Source organism: Pelodiscus sinensis, chromosome 22 (genome assembly GCF_049634645.1).
Source record: "Pelodiscus sinensis isolate JC-2024 chromosome 22, ASM4963464v1, whole genome shotgun sequence".
Taxonomy (NCBI): domain Eukaryota; kingdom Metazoa; phylum Chordata; order Testudines; family Trionychidae; genus Pelodiscus; species Pelodiscus sinensis.
Genome location: NC_134732.1, coordinates 1,757,039 through 1,772,942, shown reverse-complemented (window position 1 = coordinate 1,772,942; position 15,904 = coordinate 1,757,039). Strand labels below are relative to the sequence as shown.

At 41.7% G+C, this 15,904-nt stretch overlaps 1 protein-coding gene across 1 annotated transcript in view; it reads left to right on the top strand.

Moving 5' to 3' along the window:
- The window catches only part of MAN1B1 (mannosidase alpha class 1B member 1), a 33,954-nt gene extending 18,293 nt beyond the window's left edge, over window positions 1-15,661 (top strand). Inside the window, exons 9-13 of the mRNA XM_075905746.1 lie at window positions 1,014-1,204; window positions 2,613-2,733; window positions 5,847-6,044; window positions 7,018-7,149; window positions 10,653-15,661. Of these exons, the coding sequence (XP_075761861.1) occupies window positions 1,014-1,204; window positions 2,613-2,733; window positions 5,847-6,044; window positions 7,018-7,149; window positions 10,653-10,856 (846 nt within the window). The 3' untranslated portion in view covers window positions 10,857-15,661. The remainder of the gene's footprint in view (window positions 1-1,013; window positions 1,205-2,612; window positions 2,734-5,846; window positions 6,045-7,017; window positions 7,150-10,652) is intronic.
- Window positions 15,662-15,904: the final 243 nt, after the last annotated feature.

Here is a 15,904-nt window from a genome sequence, read left to right as displayed (position 1 = left end):
AATCCTCTCCTGTACCCAAACCCCCTTACCAGATCCTGCACCTTGTCCTCTGTCCCAGGACAGAATCCCCACCCAGACCCTGCACCCCTTGTATATGCCCTCCTCTACGTCAGACTCCTCTCCTGCACCCTTACCCCCTCCTGGACCGTGCACCCCATTCCTTTACCCTGAGCTCCCTTCTGCACCCAACCTCCATCCCAGACCCCATACATCCTCCATTAACATCATGGAGGAGTGCAGTTCTTGACCACTTATAAATTCTTGCAGTGGTCCTCCCATCAGAAATTATTGCCCATCCCTGTCCTTCGCTATAACTTGTGTCGTGAAAATCTTAGTTAAAAAAAAAAAAGTTGGCATCATTGCCAACTTAAGTTGAGCTACAGTATTTATCAAAAATATTTGAGCTTCTCTGACCTCAAAACAGACACCGTTAGAGGTATTGCAGGCCACTTAATCGAATGTTAGTGTTAACCTACTCTTCTGTCAGTTGGTATTTGAATCTGAGGCGAAGTCTATACTAGATCCAGAAGGTCGACTTATTTACATAGAAAATCCAGCTTTGTGAATAACGTAGCTGGAGTAGACATACCTTAAGCCGAGCTTGTCTCCACAATGGGAGGTTGATGGGAGCAAACATTCCCATCAGCTTCCCTTACTCATCACAAGTAGTAGGAGTACCATTGTCGACCAGGGGGCACCCTCAGTGTATGATTTAACCAGTTCTTATTACACCTGCTAAGTCAAATGCTAGAAGAAATAATCTCCAGTGCAGAAAGTGAAGATGTGTCCTGACTTCTAAACTATCTGGATTCACCAACATCACTGTCTCTAGCTTCTTAACAAATCTTCCAAACTATCGTATTTGCTGTCGTTTCTCGGAAGCTATAAGCAGCCACTGTATTGGAAAAAGGAAAAATCGCACAACGGCTGACTCCTGTTGGCCATTGAAGAAACATTGAGCTGTGTACTGGCATTCTCATTCAATGTGTGTTTTATCCATTTATTTGCTGTAGAAAGCAGCAGACGCGGTGATGAAGCATGTACACTCCCTCTCCGGGAAGAATGATGGGCTCGTGCCCATGTTCATAAATACCAACAGTGGGCAGTTCACTCACCTTGGTGTCTACACTCTGGGAGCCAGAGCCGACAGCTACTATGAGTATTTGCTCAAACAATGGATCCAGGGTGGGAAGAAAGAAAATGAGTAAGTTCTCCTCACTTCCTGTATCTGTTTAAGAATGATGTAAGTTATAAGACATGGTACCCTACTTAGCAGTTTAAAAGAAAAAGTATCTAATGCAGACTCTGATGTGAGCATATTTGAGTAGGTTTAAAACAAAAACCAAAAAAACCCAAGCTAGGTCAGCAGACCTGTTAGTAACTGCCTAGCAATGTGGGGATGAGATGTCAGCTTGTAACTCTGCTTCCCCTCCTACCTAGGGTGTTGAAGGTTGTGATTATTACAGATGAGGGAGGGATTTAAAACCATTTGCAGCAGGTTCTGTTGTGCAAATAAAGTTTCCTTGCACTGTAGGAAATACCACTTATTCTTTCTCTCCAAAGCTGTCCGGCATTTTGCAGGCTCTGAGAGAAGGGCCAGTAAAAAACCTGCTGGAGGGACAGGCACCACATCCATGATTGTCCCTTTTTTAGTCCAGTTACAGGTCTGATATTTGACTCATGTGCCTTGGATTCTAGTATGTTTCTCCTGTGTGGCCTGAATAACTGGGAAGCAGCTTGTTCTGGGATGAGGGGATTGGAAGGGTTTGTGGGACTAGGAAGATGGTGTTTTGTGTGAGCCTCTTTCCCACACCCTCTAGGACAAGTGTTCTCAAACTTCATTGCACTGTGATCCCCTTCTCATAACAAAAATTATGACACTGAGGCCTAAGCACACCTGAGCCTCTCCAGCCTAAGTGAGGCGCCCAAAGCTCAAGGGGCTTCAGCCCCATGCAGGGGGCCTATAACCTGTGCTCCACCATGCAGGGCTGAGGCCCTTTGGCTTCTGCTTCAGCCCTGTGCAGTGGGGCTCAGGTTTCTGCCCTGGGCTCCAGCAAGTCTATCAGTTCTGGTGACCCCGTTAAAATGGGGTTGTGACCTAGTTTTGAGTCCCGACTCATAGTTTGAAAACGCCACTGCTCTAGAGGAGCTCCCTGCAAGATAATGGTGAGGAATGGGAAACTTGTGTGACTCCTGCCAGTGCAGTTACAGTTGTGTAGCTATAGAACTTCTGTCTCGATTGGTTGTGAATCCAGTATCTTTCACAAGAATTACCATTCACTGACTCCTTTGCTTTTAAAATTGTTTTAATTAGCAGAAATTCTCAGAAATCAGTATATATTCAAGAGCTTTTCTCCTAATCACCCTTGAAAGACGCCACCATTGCTTAGCTATACTGCAGATACATGCTAGATGCATTTTGTATAAACAGGATTACTTGGATTTTTCTTAATGTTTTATATTTGACTAAAGTTAAGGAAATCAAATTGAAAGTTTCTGCCCTCCAAAGTGTGGCCTTTGAGATGCATAAACTATATCTAAAGTAGAGTTGGATAAATGTACTTTTTAAAATGTGTATGTTGGGATCAACTAGGAACGGTTTTAATTCACAGACTGTTGGAAGATTACATGAAAGCTATAGAAGGGGTGAAAAAGCATCTGCTTCGGAAATCACAACCCAAGAAGCTTACTTTTGTAGGTGAACTAGCACACGGCCATTTCAGTGCCAAGATGGTAAGCACTTGAACCCAAATTGTTTTAAATGGCTCTTATGAATACTGTTGTGTTCTCCCTCAGCTGTCTGCAGTTCCATAGGGGAGATCTTGAATACAGTAGTTAAATACATAGTTATTTGATCAAATGTGTAGTCTGTGTGTACAGACCAAAGGTTTTGATAGTGGCTGCTGGAAGATCCAAAAATTGAAAGGTGAAAACTGGCCAGGGATCCTTGTAATCTGCAGATACCTTGTACATTTAGATATTGCCTCTGAAGGGTGGTGATGGTCTTTCTTTCTTTCTTTCTTTTTTTTTTTTATGGGCAGGTAGCATTCTTTTAAACCAAGATACTGGGTTCAGGTGTGACTGTAGTGATAGCATTTAGTAGCTAGGTTACAGGTAACAGTCCCTGCTGTGGTCAGAGGCCCTTTAGGTTTTTATTTGCTGATCTGAATCTCCCTATGAGTTTCCACTTGTGCTTCTCCAGTCGTAAACACATTCAGTGCAATCATTTGTTACATCACTTCAGCATCTGAAACAGAATGAGATCATGCCTGTTTTGTGTACTATTCACTTTTTCTACAATGGAAAATACATGAACTAGTATTCTAGTCAGTAATTGGTACATGAGTGGAAGTCAGGAGATTCGGAGTTCTGTTATTGACTCTGCTACTAATGTGCTGTGTGACCACCATCTCTTATTTCCTCTAATTTTAGGTGGCAAATATTGGATGCAGGAATTGGTGAATTTCTGTTCCTGTGTTATACCAGAAGTCAGATTATCAGAATGGCTTTAAAATTATGAACTAACACTCCTTTTCAAAAGCATTTTGAGTGCTTTCTGTATAAGATATTATATAAATTGACAAATATTTAAGCAGTGAATTGCTAATGTATGTGTAAATCTGCACTCTTAAAACTGCATCTGAGTATATTTAATGCAGTCCCTGCAGGGCCGAGACTTTTGCAGAATTTCATTTGTCATCTCTGCTTGAAGGGTCTGGCTGAAACTAGGGATGTTAAGGACGAGTCGACTATCCAGTAAGCAAATGCATCAACTATTCGAGTAATCAGTTACATGCTACTTAACATCCTTAACTGAAATCTCACCATACCTGATGAGTTGGAAAGGTGTTAATGTTGTCCCTTTACACTGTTACTGCCAATATTGATCAGTGCCTGTTGAATTAGGGAGCTTGAGAGTTTTGTGCAGAGGTTCTCTGGGAGCCTTGTTAGCACAGACTTATCCACTGAGAGATTGGCAGGTGTGGTGATAGGTGTCTAATCACCTCTTTAGAATGGTAGTAAAACTCCACATTTAATCTAAGTCCTGTTATTCACAGTATTAGCCTTACTAGAAGAGACTGTTAATCTTCTTAACTGAATAGCAGTGGGGGTGAGCACTGAGAATGCTACATGACACAGGGTCCCAACTTGTTCATGTGCTGACTTTGTTGACTATTAAGTTATTGTAACATTTCATAGTATTCTTGGAACATAACCACACATAACTTAGTTGCCTTAGTGTTGCACACTCCTTGAGGTAATATCTCTCTCTTCTGTTCCTTGATCAAATAACTGAATAATAAAGTTGCATTGTGTAGGATTCATGAAGGGAAGTTCCTTGTAACGCTTTTGCTCCTACTGCTGCCGCTGCACAGGAAGGAAATCCAGTGTCGTTCTTGGAAAGTTGGTTGTATACAGAGCCATACTGAGGATACCTGACTTAAGGTATCAGGTGTTTCTAACACTTATATGGATAATACAAATTTTAGTGTTAGCAAGGAGATTCAACTTTATCCTGAACTCTGTTATATTAATCTTATCATATCAGCTGTGCTCTGACTAATCTACTTTTAAACTTCAGATACTTCCCCAAAACCTGTTACCCTTGGTTTCTGTGGGTAATTTCTTTTTTTGCCTTTTATTTCAGTCTGTTTCAAAATGAGAGCTCTTAAATTTGTTTTCTGTTCATAGTTTTTATCTTAACCCTCATCCTTCTCTTCCCTATCATATTTTACTACTTTTTATGTTTGAATAATTTAGCTTTTAAGCTCTCTGGGCCACTTTAAATAAATGTTTAAAAGAATCATCTCCTTAGTGCACCTTGCAAAGTTAGGGTGCTACATAAATATTAGAGAAGCTGAGTTTGCATTTTTTCAAATTGATGCTTTCTGAGAGAACTTTCTTTCTGAGGAACTTTCTTAACATTCCTGGGGTGGGAAGAACACCTCAACAGTCCAGCACTCTGGCATTTAATTTCAAAAGGGGGAATTACACAAAAATGAGGAGGTTAGTTAAACGGAAATTAAAAGGCACGATGACTAGAGCCAAATTCCTGCAAGCTGCATGGAAACTTTTTAAAGACACCATAATAGAGGCCCAACTTAAATGTATACCCCAAATTAAAAAACATAGCAAGAGATCTAAAAAAGAGTCACCGTGGCTTAACCACCATGTAAAAGAAGCAGTGAGGGACAAAAAGGCATCTTTTAAGAAGTGGAACATAAGAACGGCCATAATGGGTCAGACCAAAGGTCCATCTAGCCCAGTAGCCTGTCCGCCGACAGTGGCCAGCACCAGGTGCCCCAGAGAGGGTGGACCGAAGACAATGATCAAGCGATTGTCTCTTGCCATCCCTCTCCAGCCTCTGACAAACAGTATGGCCATTCTTTGGTCTGACCCAGTATGGCCATTCTTATGTTCTCATGTTAAATGTTGCTTGAATTCTTTTTAAAATGGATTTTTTTGTTCCCCTCTTTATTTAATTTTAAAGGTCTTTCAGTTTCTCCGTGCTAATTGGCAGTACAGGATAACAGAAACTGACTTCATGTAAAGTGTTATGAAATACACCAGGCTAGCAATCTGAACAAGATGAGACTTTTTCCCACAGTCTTCTGGTTTTAGTAATTTAAGGTGGTACAAGTATCAATAGTAGCTACAAGATCTTGTGATTCCAAGTTGATAAAGTGTCCTTTAGTAATGCACCATGCTCCTGTCATGTTACATTTTTCCTTAACAAATAACTGTGGCCTTTAAGTAACACAATATGCTTTTTGTACTGATATAGGGTAGTGAAAATTCTTCTTTGTTTCAGTACTTCTCACAGCAGGCTGTGCTTTGTCTTATAGGATCATCTAGTTTGCTTCTTGCCTGGGACGTTGGCTCTTGGAGCTCATAATGGTCTAACTGCTGATCACATGGAGCTGGCCAAAGCCCTCATAGAGACTTGTTACCAGATGTATGCTCAGGTAGAGACAGGCCTGAGCCCAGAGATTGTGCACTTCAATCTCCATGCACAAAAGGACCACAAGGATGTGGAGATCAAGGTAAAGAGCTCTGAGTATTGCTATAAATTGACCACTGTATAACTCTTGCTTTGGATAACTCTGTACATATCAGATTGTTTCTGTGAAAATCCCTTTAGAATCGTCTACACCTGGAGAAGGATGTTCTTTGTTTTGATGGGTAAACTTTTTCTGTCTCTTCTCATGCAAACACTCCTAGGCTTTACCTTTTTTAATGATCTCTTAACAGCCACAAGCTGAGTTGCATATAATTGTTTGAAGCACACATTGAGAGAGTCAAGTCCAGCTGCCTGTGTTCAGGCAGGACTTAGTAAAACCAACAGGTGTTTGTTCAAATGTTCTTGAAGATCTCCCGTGTTGGGAATTCCACAACCTCCCTTGGAAGCTTATTCTATAACTTAGTGACAGTTATAGCTAAAAAGTTTCTTCTAATATGTGACCTAAATCTCCCTTGCTGCGGATTAAACCCATTATTGCTTGTCCTACCTTCAATGGACATGGAGAGCAATTGATCACTATTCTCTGACAGCCCGCAACATATTTAAAGGAAGTCATTGGGTCTTGCCTAAGACTTTTCTTAAGACTAAACCCTCTCATGTCCAGGTTTTAAACTTTTCCTCTATGCCACATTTTCTAAACCTTTTATTGTTTGTTGCTCTTCTCCGGACACATTCTCAAGTTATCCACATTTTTCCTAAAGTGAGGCACTGAGAATTGGACACACTACTCCACCTGAGGCCTCTCCTGCACTGAGTGGGACAGTTACCGCCCATCTCTTACATAAGCCTTTTTTTTTCCAAACTGCATCACACTGATAAGTATTCAATTTGTGATTCCCTAGTACCCCTGGATCCCTTTCAGAAGTATTACTACCTAGCCAGTTATTTCCCCATTTTGTCGTAATTATCAAAGAAGCTATAAGATTCAAACTAGTATTGCTCTCTGCCAATGTATCCTGCTCCAAGACTGAATTATGATCTTTACTGTTTTGCAGCCGGCAGATAGACACAACCTGCTGCGACCTGAAACTGTGGAAAGCCTGTTCTACCTGTACAGATTCACTGGAGATAAGAAATACCAAGACTGGGGCTGGGAGATCTTGCAGAACTTCAATAAATATACACTGGTAAGACCAGCCTAGTGAGCAGTAATTGCCTCAGGAGTGTATCTAAGCAATGTATTCTGCCATATAGGGGCTTTCAGCAAAGCTCAAATAGCTCGCTGTCCAAGCATCATAAAAAATTCGAATAGGTAAAACTAAGCATCAAGAGCTAGACAGAGTATTACAATATTGACTGTGCCTGGAAGTCTGTGTACTTCAGCTTATGCGTTTAGTACTTAGCACATTAAGGAAAAGGACTTTTCATCATATTGATAAAAGCTGTGTATTAAGAGGATTATGATGAGTAATTATTTTTAAATTGTGGAATGGAGCTGTCAGCAGGACAAAAACGCTGACCCATATCCAGAAAGTTTTGTTTTGTTTTCAAGTGGGTCTCAGTATTACCTTGAGAAATTTCAGATATAGTTTCTAATGTTGTGCTTAAAAGAAGCACCTGGGATCTTTTTCAGAGGGATAAGGCAACACACCACATTTATTGAACATACATAGATCAATCAATATTTATCATATGCGTATGGTACATTACATTCATGCACTCTCTCACACAAGCACACTCCATCTTGTTGTTACCAAAAGTTGCTCCCCCTAACTGCACTGGCCAGGTGAGTTAGATAGGGGAGGGGTGGAGCCGGGCTTCTGCCGATCCGGATCGATGCTCCCATGTTGACAAGACGAAAACCCGGGGTCCCTCTGCAAGATGCCTCCTATTTATCCCTCTCATGGAGTCAATTAGTCATCACCTTGCCTTTCTTAATGCTGCTTCAAAGAGAGTTCTTCCAAGGGCAGGCACTTGCTGCTTGACTCACAAGGCATCTGTATGTCCAGTCTTCTTAATGAGCTCACTTTACAGGTATTGTCTTGGATCTGGGGGCTCCCAGACCTTCTCCACCCTGGCAACTGCTGCTGGAGGTGCTCACTTTTCATTCTCCATTCACACCTCATTCATTTCAACAGTACAATCAAGGAAAGGGGAGAGCTCAAAAGACATTTTTTTTTCTTAATACAAAGTTATAGGCGAAATGTTACAGAGATTCTATAAGAACACTTAACAAAGATCTATCTAAAAGGACAAGATCTTAATACAAAGTTGTATATGAGTGATAATATTACAGGGATTTATCCACACTAAGAGCTAGGATTTCTTAATGCAAAATGCCAACACCTTCCTGGTAACTCACTGACTCCAAAGCATCAATTGCTCTAACTGCCAAGATACATTAATAGATACTTGTGCGTATGGCCCCATTGTCTGTTAAATCAGGAGTTCTCAACCTTTATCTTACTGAGGACCCCCCCCCCCCCCCCGCATACAATAAAAACTCTGGGGCCCAGCAGGGGGAAGGGAAGGGAGATGGGGCTCCAGCCACAGTTATAGGTGGCCCTCTCGCATAGGTGTAGTTTGACTTCTGTTTTAGGAGGGCAGGGCCCAGTGGGGTTGGGCCAGCTCCACACAGCAGGATCCAAGGAGGGAGCCCCCTTTCCACCACCTGTCTCATCTCAGCAGGCCTCCTATTCTGTCTGGACTGGACGGGGTGGAGTAACCACAAATGATCACTCAAAGGAGGGGGGGGGCGACTCAGCTCTAAAAGTATGAAAACCACTTGGGGGCTGGGAGGGGAGTAGGTGGGGGCTGGGAGGGGAATAGGTGGGGGCTGGGAGGGGAGTAGCTTTGCAGTCTCTGCTCCCTGAGGGCTCTGCCAGCCCCAGAGCTGGGTCCCCTTGCCCAGGTGGCTCTTACCTTCTGTGTGAGCAAAGGGGGCTGGGAGCTTAGGAGCAACTGCAACCCTGGGCAACAGGAGAAGGAGATGGGGACATGCTGTGGCTGTCCTCTCCCGGACAGCAACCAGAGCAGCAGCCACCTCACACTGCCTGGCTCCAGCCTCTGAGCGGGCCAGGGGGCAGGGCTTCAAGAGAGTTGGGGGGAGCAGATGGGGGGGGGGGGGAATAGAGCTGTCCCAAGGACTAATCCACTCTGTGTAAGTCACTACAGTTGGGGGGGGAGGGTATCACCCCTTGTGCTTCCCCCAACTTTGCTGAAGGACTTGGGGTTGCAGCCATTTGGGAGGGTGCTGGGGTTTGGGACTTCAGCTGTTGGATCCACAGCCACCCTGGAGGTTTTAGGTCCCCGGTTGAGACCTGCTGTTCTGTGAGCAGTGATGTTGACAAAAATGTTTCCCAAATGAGAGGTCATTCCTCCTAACAGAGATGTCTTGGTACATGAAGTTGGAGTCCAGCAAAGTTTCACTGGTCCTTGAAGATCTGCCCAGTTTCTGCTGTGATCACGTCAGACCTCACAGTCTAGCAAGATCTGCCTGCCCTGGTCCAACAGTTGGGTGGAAGGTTTCAAAGGAGAAAGAGTGCTGCAGGAAACAGTGCTAACGTCTCAGTAGGAGCCACTCTTCCCTTTGTTTGAAGAAGTGGGCTGTGCCCACGAAAGCTCATGATACTATCTGCGTGTTTTGTTAGTCTATCAAGTGCTACCAGACCATTTGTTGTGTCTTCCCTTTGGCTATGTCTAGACTGCAAGCCTCTTTCGAAAGAGAGCGTCTAGACTTCACGTTGAACTTTCGAAAAAGCGGCTTGCTTTTTCGAAAGAAAGCATCCAGTGAGTCTGGATGCTCTCTTTCGAAGAAGCCCTATTTACATTGAAGAACACCTTCTTTCGAAAGAGGAACTTTCGAAAGAAGGCGTTCTTCCTCATGAAATGAGGTTTACCGCCATCGAAAGAAAAGCCGCGTTCTTTCGATTTAATTTAGAAAGAACGCGGCTGCAGTCCAGACGCAGGTGAGGTTTTTTCGAAAAAAGGCTACTTTTCTCGAAAAAACCCCTGAGTCTGGACACAGCCTTTGTGTTTGTGTTGAGCCAATGCCCAGTATAACCTTAGCGGAGCACTGTGTTTCTAGAAGCATCTCATGGATGAGCTATACAACTATGATCCAGACCGCTTAGAGTCATGGGATCTTTCATGATCATTTCTCATGAGTAGTGGTATTAACCCTGTTGTTCTGACCAATTACAGCCCACTTCTTAAGAAGTGGGTTATGCACATGAAAGCTCATGATACCATCTTCATGTTTTGTTAATCTTTAAGGTGCTACTAGACTATTCATTGTTTTTTAAGTTTTTCCAGTTACAGACTAATTCGGCTACCCCTCTGAAGCAAGTATAGCCTGGTAGTTACCGTGATCACCTCACATTTCTTCTGCACTTGTGATTGGTCATTGTCCTCTTCACTTGTCTTTGTAGCATTTTTCTGCTGTTAAACATGCAACAAGTCACAATGATAGGGCTTCATTTTCTCTGTGTAGTTTGCATATCAGTTTATAAAGTGCTTTGGAATCTTTCAGATTTGAAATTTTTTGTGTAAGTTGCAAAATATTTTGAAAGCTGTGCCTGCTTTTCAAATGTTTATTTTCATTGTTTTAAATCAAAATTTGAGAAATTGTAGGTAACACAAGCTCTTTTGGGCTTATAGAAATATACAGCATTGTTTGTCTTCTGCACAGGTTCCTTCTGGTGGTTATACTTCCATTAACAACGTCCAGAACCCCAGTAACCCAGAACCAAGAGATAAGATGGAAAGCTTCTTTCTTGGAGAAACACTCAAGTATATGTTTCTGCTGTTTTCAGATGATGTAGACCTAATCAACCTTGACAAATATGTATTTAACACAGAAGCTCATCCCCTTCCAATCTGGGCACCAGCATAGATGTACTGTGTGTATCTTCTGTAGCGGGATGTTACTTTGAGTCACTTTACCGTTCAGGGTTTGAGCTGGGACAGCAGAGAATTGCTATAATTACCTTTGCTTGGCTTTTAAAAAAGTTGGAAAAGCAACCCTGATTTAGAGAAATCTGTCAGTCTTACATCTAACTCCGTGCTTTAGCGCGGGGCTAGACAACCTGTGCACATTATGCTGCTTTTCCTGGATTTGATACAGACATCAGGATTGGGAAAGCAATTTCAGTGTGGACCCTGCTTTTAATAGGTCCCCGAGCAACCAGTGACTCACCCATGCCAGTCTTGGTAGACTTTGGTTTGATTTCAAGACAGTGTCAAGTTGTCTTATAGCACAGGATTGTCTCTGGAGAAGAGGATGTTCTGAAAAGCTTGACTCTACTCTTTCAGTTGTATGAGCCTCTAATATCTCCATACGGTATGTGGGGTAAACAAAGAACTATGCTGTTATCTCAGTAAAAAATGGGGATGTCGGTAATGTTGCTGACACTTTGATCTCATTCCAAACCAACGAGCTGTGCAGCATTGTTAGAAGAAAGAAGTTACATTACAGAAGCATCCACAGTACCATATCTGAATCTTATTGAGCACTTTGAATGATGTCTTAGAGCTATGGCTAAAATGGATGATAGAAAATAGAATACAGAACTTGCTGCTGATTTGGTTCAGTGGTATACAATTTTGTAGATGTATTGCAATTTTTTTAACTTAACTGCAGGAATGCAGGAAATAATGTGAAAAGCTAACAATATACGTACATATATATATATATATATATTTGCATCAGTTAGACTCAGGTATTCTGACTGAAAGCTGCTTTGTGAGGTTGAGCTACAGACAAACTAGTGAGCACATTTGGCATAATTCAGACTCAGTCTCCTTTCAGATCTTGTATTTTAAAAATGTTATGTTGGATCAGAGAGGCTTACTGTTCGTTATACAGAGTAATTCCTACTGTTTGTTTTACTGTGGATTAAAAAGGAAGGAGTTTTGATTTTTTTAATAAGTACCTTGCTTGAAACCATAATGTTTACCTGTAGAATTAAATGCAAATGGTCTAAGGATCTTCTAACATGGATTCAGAATGTGGTCTTACTGAAAGGGTACTCTTCCCTCTCTAATACTGCCGGTAGACTAGCAGAGAGCAGTTTGGGATGCTTTGAGGAGAAAGCAGACAGTGTTTATGCGTACAGATATTGCCTAGAAATCATGGGGTCTTACATTTTTATTTCTGGATAAGTGTTTTAAAGTATGAACTTTGAAAGTAACTAAAACACTTTTGATTTTTGTAGCTAACTTTATGCAATCCTGTGCACATCAGTACATCGTGGGAGAAAAGTGCTAGTTCATGTGTATTTTAGGGTGGGTATCTCTTGCTGTCATAGTTTTCATTCCCACCAAGCTCATTCATGGTAAGGGAGGATACAGGTACGTGTGCAGTGGCATGATCCACTCTGAATTTGGGGCTGAGAAATAGCAGTAATATAAAGCTGATCCATAGCAATTTGCTTTCATTTGTGGATTTAACAGTAAATACAACTTTGTTTTGTAAAGTAACCAATGTCTAGAACTTGTCTTGCACAGACCTGGACTTGTTGCAGTAGGACAGTACTACAGTATTCGGACCACTTTTTAATCTTTAACCTGTACTTATCATTCCTTGTACTGATGATGGCTCATGAAAATGAAGAAACAATTATTGCAAATTATATATAGTATAGAGATATCTTTTTTAAAAGTATGTTGATGCTGAGAGTTGGGGATTTGCTGATATGACAGGCTAATGCAGAATGAGGTGATCCACCAATTCAGGAACTTCAGTAATCTTGGAATTCACAAGGTCTCCCCCTTAAGTGCACACTGGAATTTAGAAGCCATACCCTAAAGCTGAACAGTCGTTTTGTTGCTAGATTTTACATGGTTCATGAGAATTCCAGAGAGTGCTGTTTGTATTTAAAAGGGCTTAAAAGCAGTTTTTCAGCAGGTGACTATACACCTTAGAGCAGACAGCATAGGCAAGATTGTGTGTCACTTAAGCCCCTTATTAGGGTCATAAAGTGCAGTTGCACTTAGAAGCATATGATTCTGCAAAAATGGCATTGTAGGGTTCCATGTGTAGTGTTGCATTTAATTCCATATTGCAAGAACTCAAGTGTACAAAGAAAAAGGAATTTCCCCCTTTCTTCCTACCCTAAATGTCTATTCCAAACAAAGCTATTGGTCTTATTTCTTCTCTGCTTTTGTGCTGTTTTAGGAAATTAGCTTACCTTAACTGGTGGCTTGTTATTAAATCTAACTTTTGTTAATGTGTTGTTGACCGGTATTAAACAATCTGCTCAGTGTAGAACAGAAACCAGATGTCAATTGAAATTATCATATTTATGCCTGAAACACATAGGGCCTAAATAATCTGATAACCGGCTATCTTATTGCTCGCTTTCTGATTACCGAAGAGGAAGCTTATATTGCTTATGTCCTGACCTGCTTCTGTGCCCCCTCAAAGATACTTTCTTACCTTCGATCTGTGACATTTAAAGGCACAATACTCCACCTGCATGGCACAGCACATCATCTTGCTTTCCAGGCCTGATAGGATCAGTGCTCATTCTTGGTTGGAACACTTCCATTCGGGTACTTTATGGTCCTTTGAACCAAAGCCTTAACTGCAGTGAATAGAATCCATCTGCTTGGCATCTCCATATATTGAATTACTTCATATAGTCAAATAATGGGTTGTTGAGGAAAGGCCATAATTTAATCCTGGGATGTTAAAAACCCTCTTGCCATGAACTGCCTTGGTTATTTTCCAAGAGCTTGAGTGCCTTGCCTAATTCAGACAAAACAAAGTATAGACATTCATAGCATTCATTAGTACTTGTGATGCCTCCACTTCAGAATAAATATTGCTTGGTTTGTTGTGTATAGTCACAGCCATGAAGTACAGCTCTTACATGGCGAGGCTTGTAGTGAGGTACCATTGAGTATAAAACAGGACTTGGAAAAATCTTAGCCCAAAGTAGCTCTGAAAGGTGGCTGTACGGCGAAGTAAAACCCGGTTTTGAGAAACCCAACTTCGCTGCTGTCCTTAAAAACGGGCATTTCTACTGAGCTCTGCCTTGGGCTTCCTCCGTATTTTGTATGGACCTGTTAAGGAATCAGATTAAATCTGAAGCTCCACTGATTCTCTTCAACTGTTGGGAGGGAAAGAAGCTTTGCTTTCAATCCCCTCGTACCTGCCTGTCCTGAGGGATCGAGAAGGGCAAGCCTCTGCCACTGTCAGCTTTTCTAGCCTTTGTGTGGTTTTTCACCTATGAAACTACAGTAACTCTGCAGCTGTGAGCTTTTTCAAGGAGCAGCCTGACAGTGAAAGGAAGACAAGTTTTATTGCTGCTCTCAGGATTCTGAACAGCAGAAGTGAAACTGGGTAAGTTTAGCTAGTTTCAGGTTGCTGCTTGGCAGAGCTGCAGTAGAAATACTGCATTTGTATGGCTGTAGCCTCAAAGAAAATACAGCATTTATTCACTGTTGGAAAGTTATTGGCACAATGTGAAGGACTAAAAACTTCAGGTTTTTTAAATCAAATGTTAAGTACTGTTGGAAGTGATCATGCAAGCTTTCTTGCCACCCAGGGAAAGCTTCTTTCTTGTGTCTGGATTTTTCCAGCCAAGAATTAAGCTGTTGTATTCTGTAACCACATGCAACAATTCTGGAACTTGCCCCTACCGTCTGTATGACTGAATGAGGAAAAATGATAGTGGAATGATTAGCCTTATGTTAACACAGCCACTGGTGTAGTCTTAATCCAGCCAGCTTGGCTGCATTGGTGTTAAGTTTTGTGTATTAGAATTTTTCACACAGGTGAGCTCTTAACGCCTCTTGAAGTAGAAAGTTAGAAGTCCCCACTGGCCACCATCTGTTCAGACTGTAACTTGGAGTACTTTCTAGGAGGCTTAGAGCTTGCCTATCTGCTTTGTTAATGAATCATGTGTCAGGCAGATTCTCATCACTGGCATAGTCTGTGTGGCTCCTGCTTTCCTGGAGCTGGGAATGCTAGAAAGGCAGCTTCTGTAGCAGAGGAAGAATAAACAGTTGCCAAGAGAAACATCCACCTGGCTTTGGCTTATCTTGGGAGGGGGCAGGTGACTTTACTCCTTTCCTGTCTCTCCCTCTATAGTGACATTCAACACCTCCTCTCCCAGGGCACTATGGACACTGCTAATGCTGGAATGTTTCAGCTTAATCTGTATGAATCTACTTACTACTCCTCACTCTGTGGGAAACGTACTCCCAGTTCCTGGAGTCTGCTTTGAATCCTTTGAAAAAATATCAAGCAGTGGCCTGAGTATCTACATGAACCAGCTGTGGCATGGTGGAAGTAGAGATATGCTAGTGTCAATATTAACCAACACTGAGCATTGCCTTGAGCAAGGGGTAAGAACCTGAACAAGTCCTATACTTTGCCCACCTAAGTAACATTAGCCTGGGATGACCCTTTGGTGGAGGCTTTCCAAATGCTTTCCCCACCCAGTGTAATCATTGTAAGATGATATTTTACTTTAAGACATAGAATTACTAAGATGTAATATTTTTGCAGTCTTGCTGGTATTTATTGATATACAGTATTTGCAGTAGGTAAGAGTCTACTCGTTAATGTGCAAAGGTGAATTTATTTCACCTCAAAGGGATAGAAAATTTTTTGTATCCTTTGATTATATTCAAAAGCCAGCCCATGGAATTCTATCACATACTTTAATAAACTTGTAATTTATTTTAAAATGTGTAGGTGTCTTAATTGGAAATGACAATAATGCTATTTCCAGTACAATAGCTGTCCACATTGTGGTAACTTGAGACAAAGCACTACTACACAGCTGACTAAAGTCAATATAATCTTTCCGGATCAAGTGGTCTCTTCAGCTGAACCCTACTGCTCACTGCATGTTACAACTAGTATTCTCATTCTACTTCCCAGATCACCCAAGAGAACTTGTAGCATTTCTTTGAAGACAGTTTCTAGCT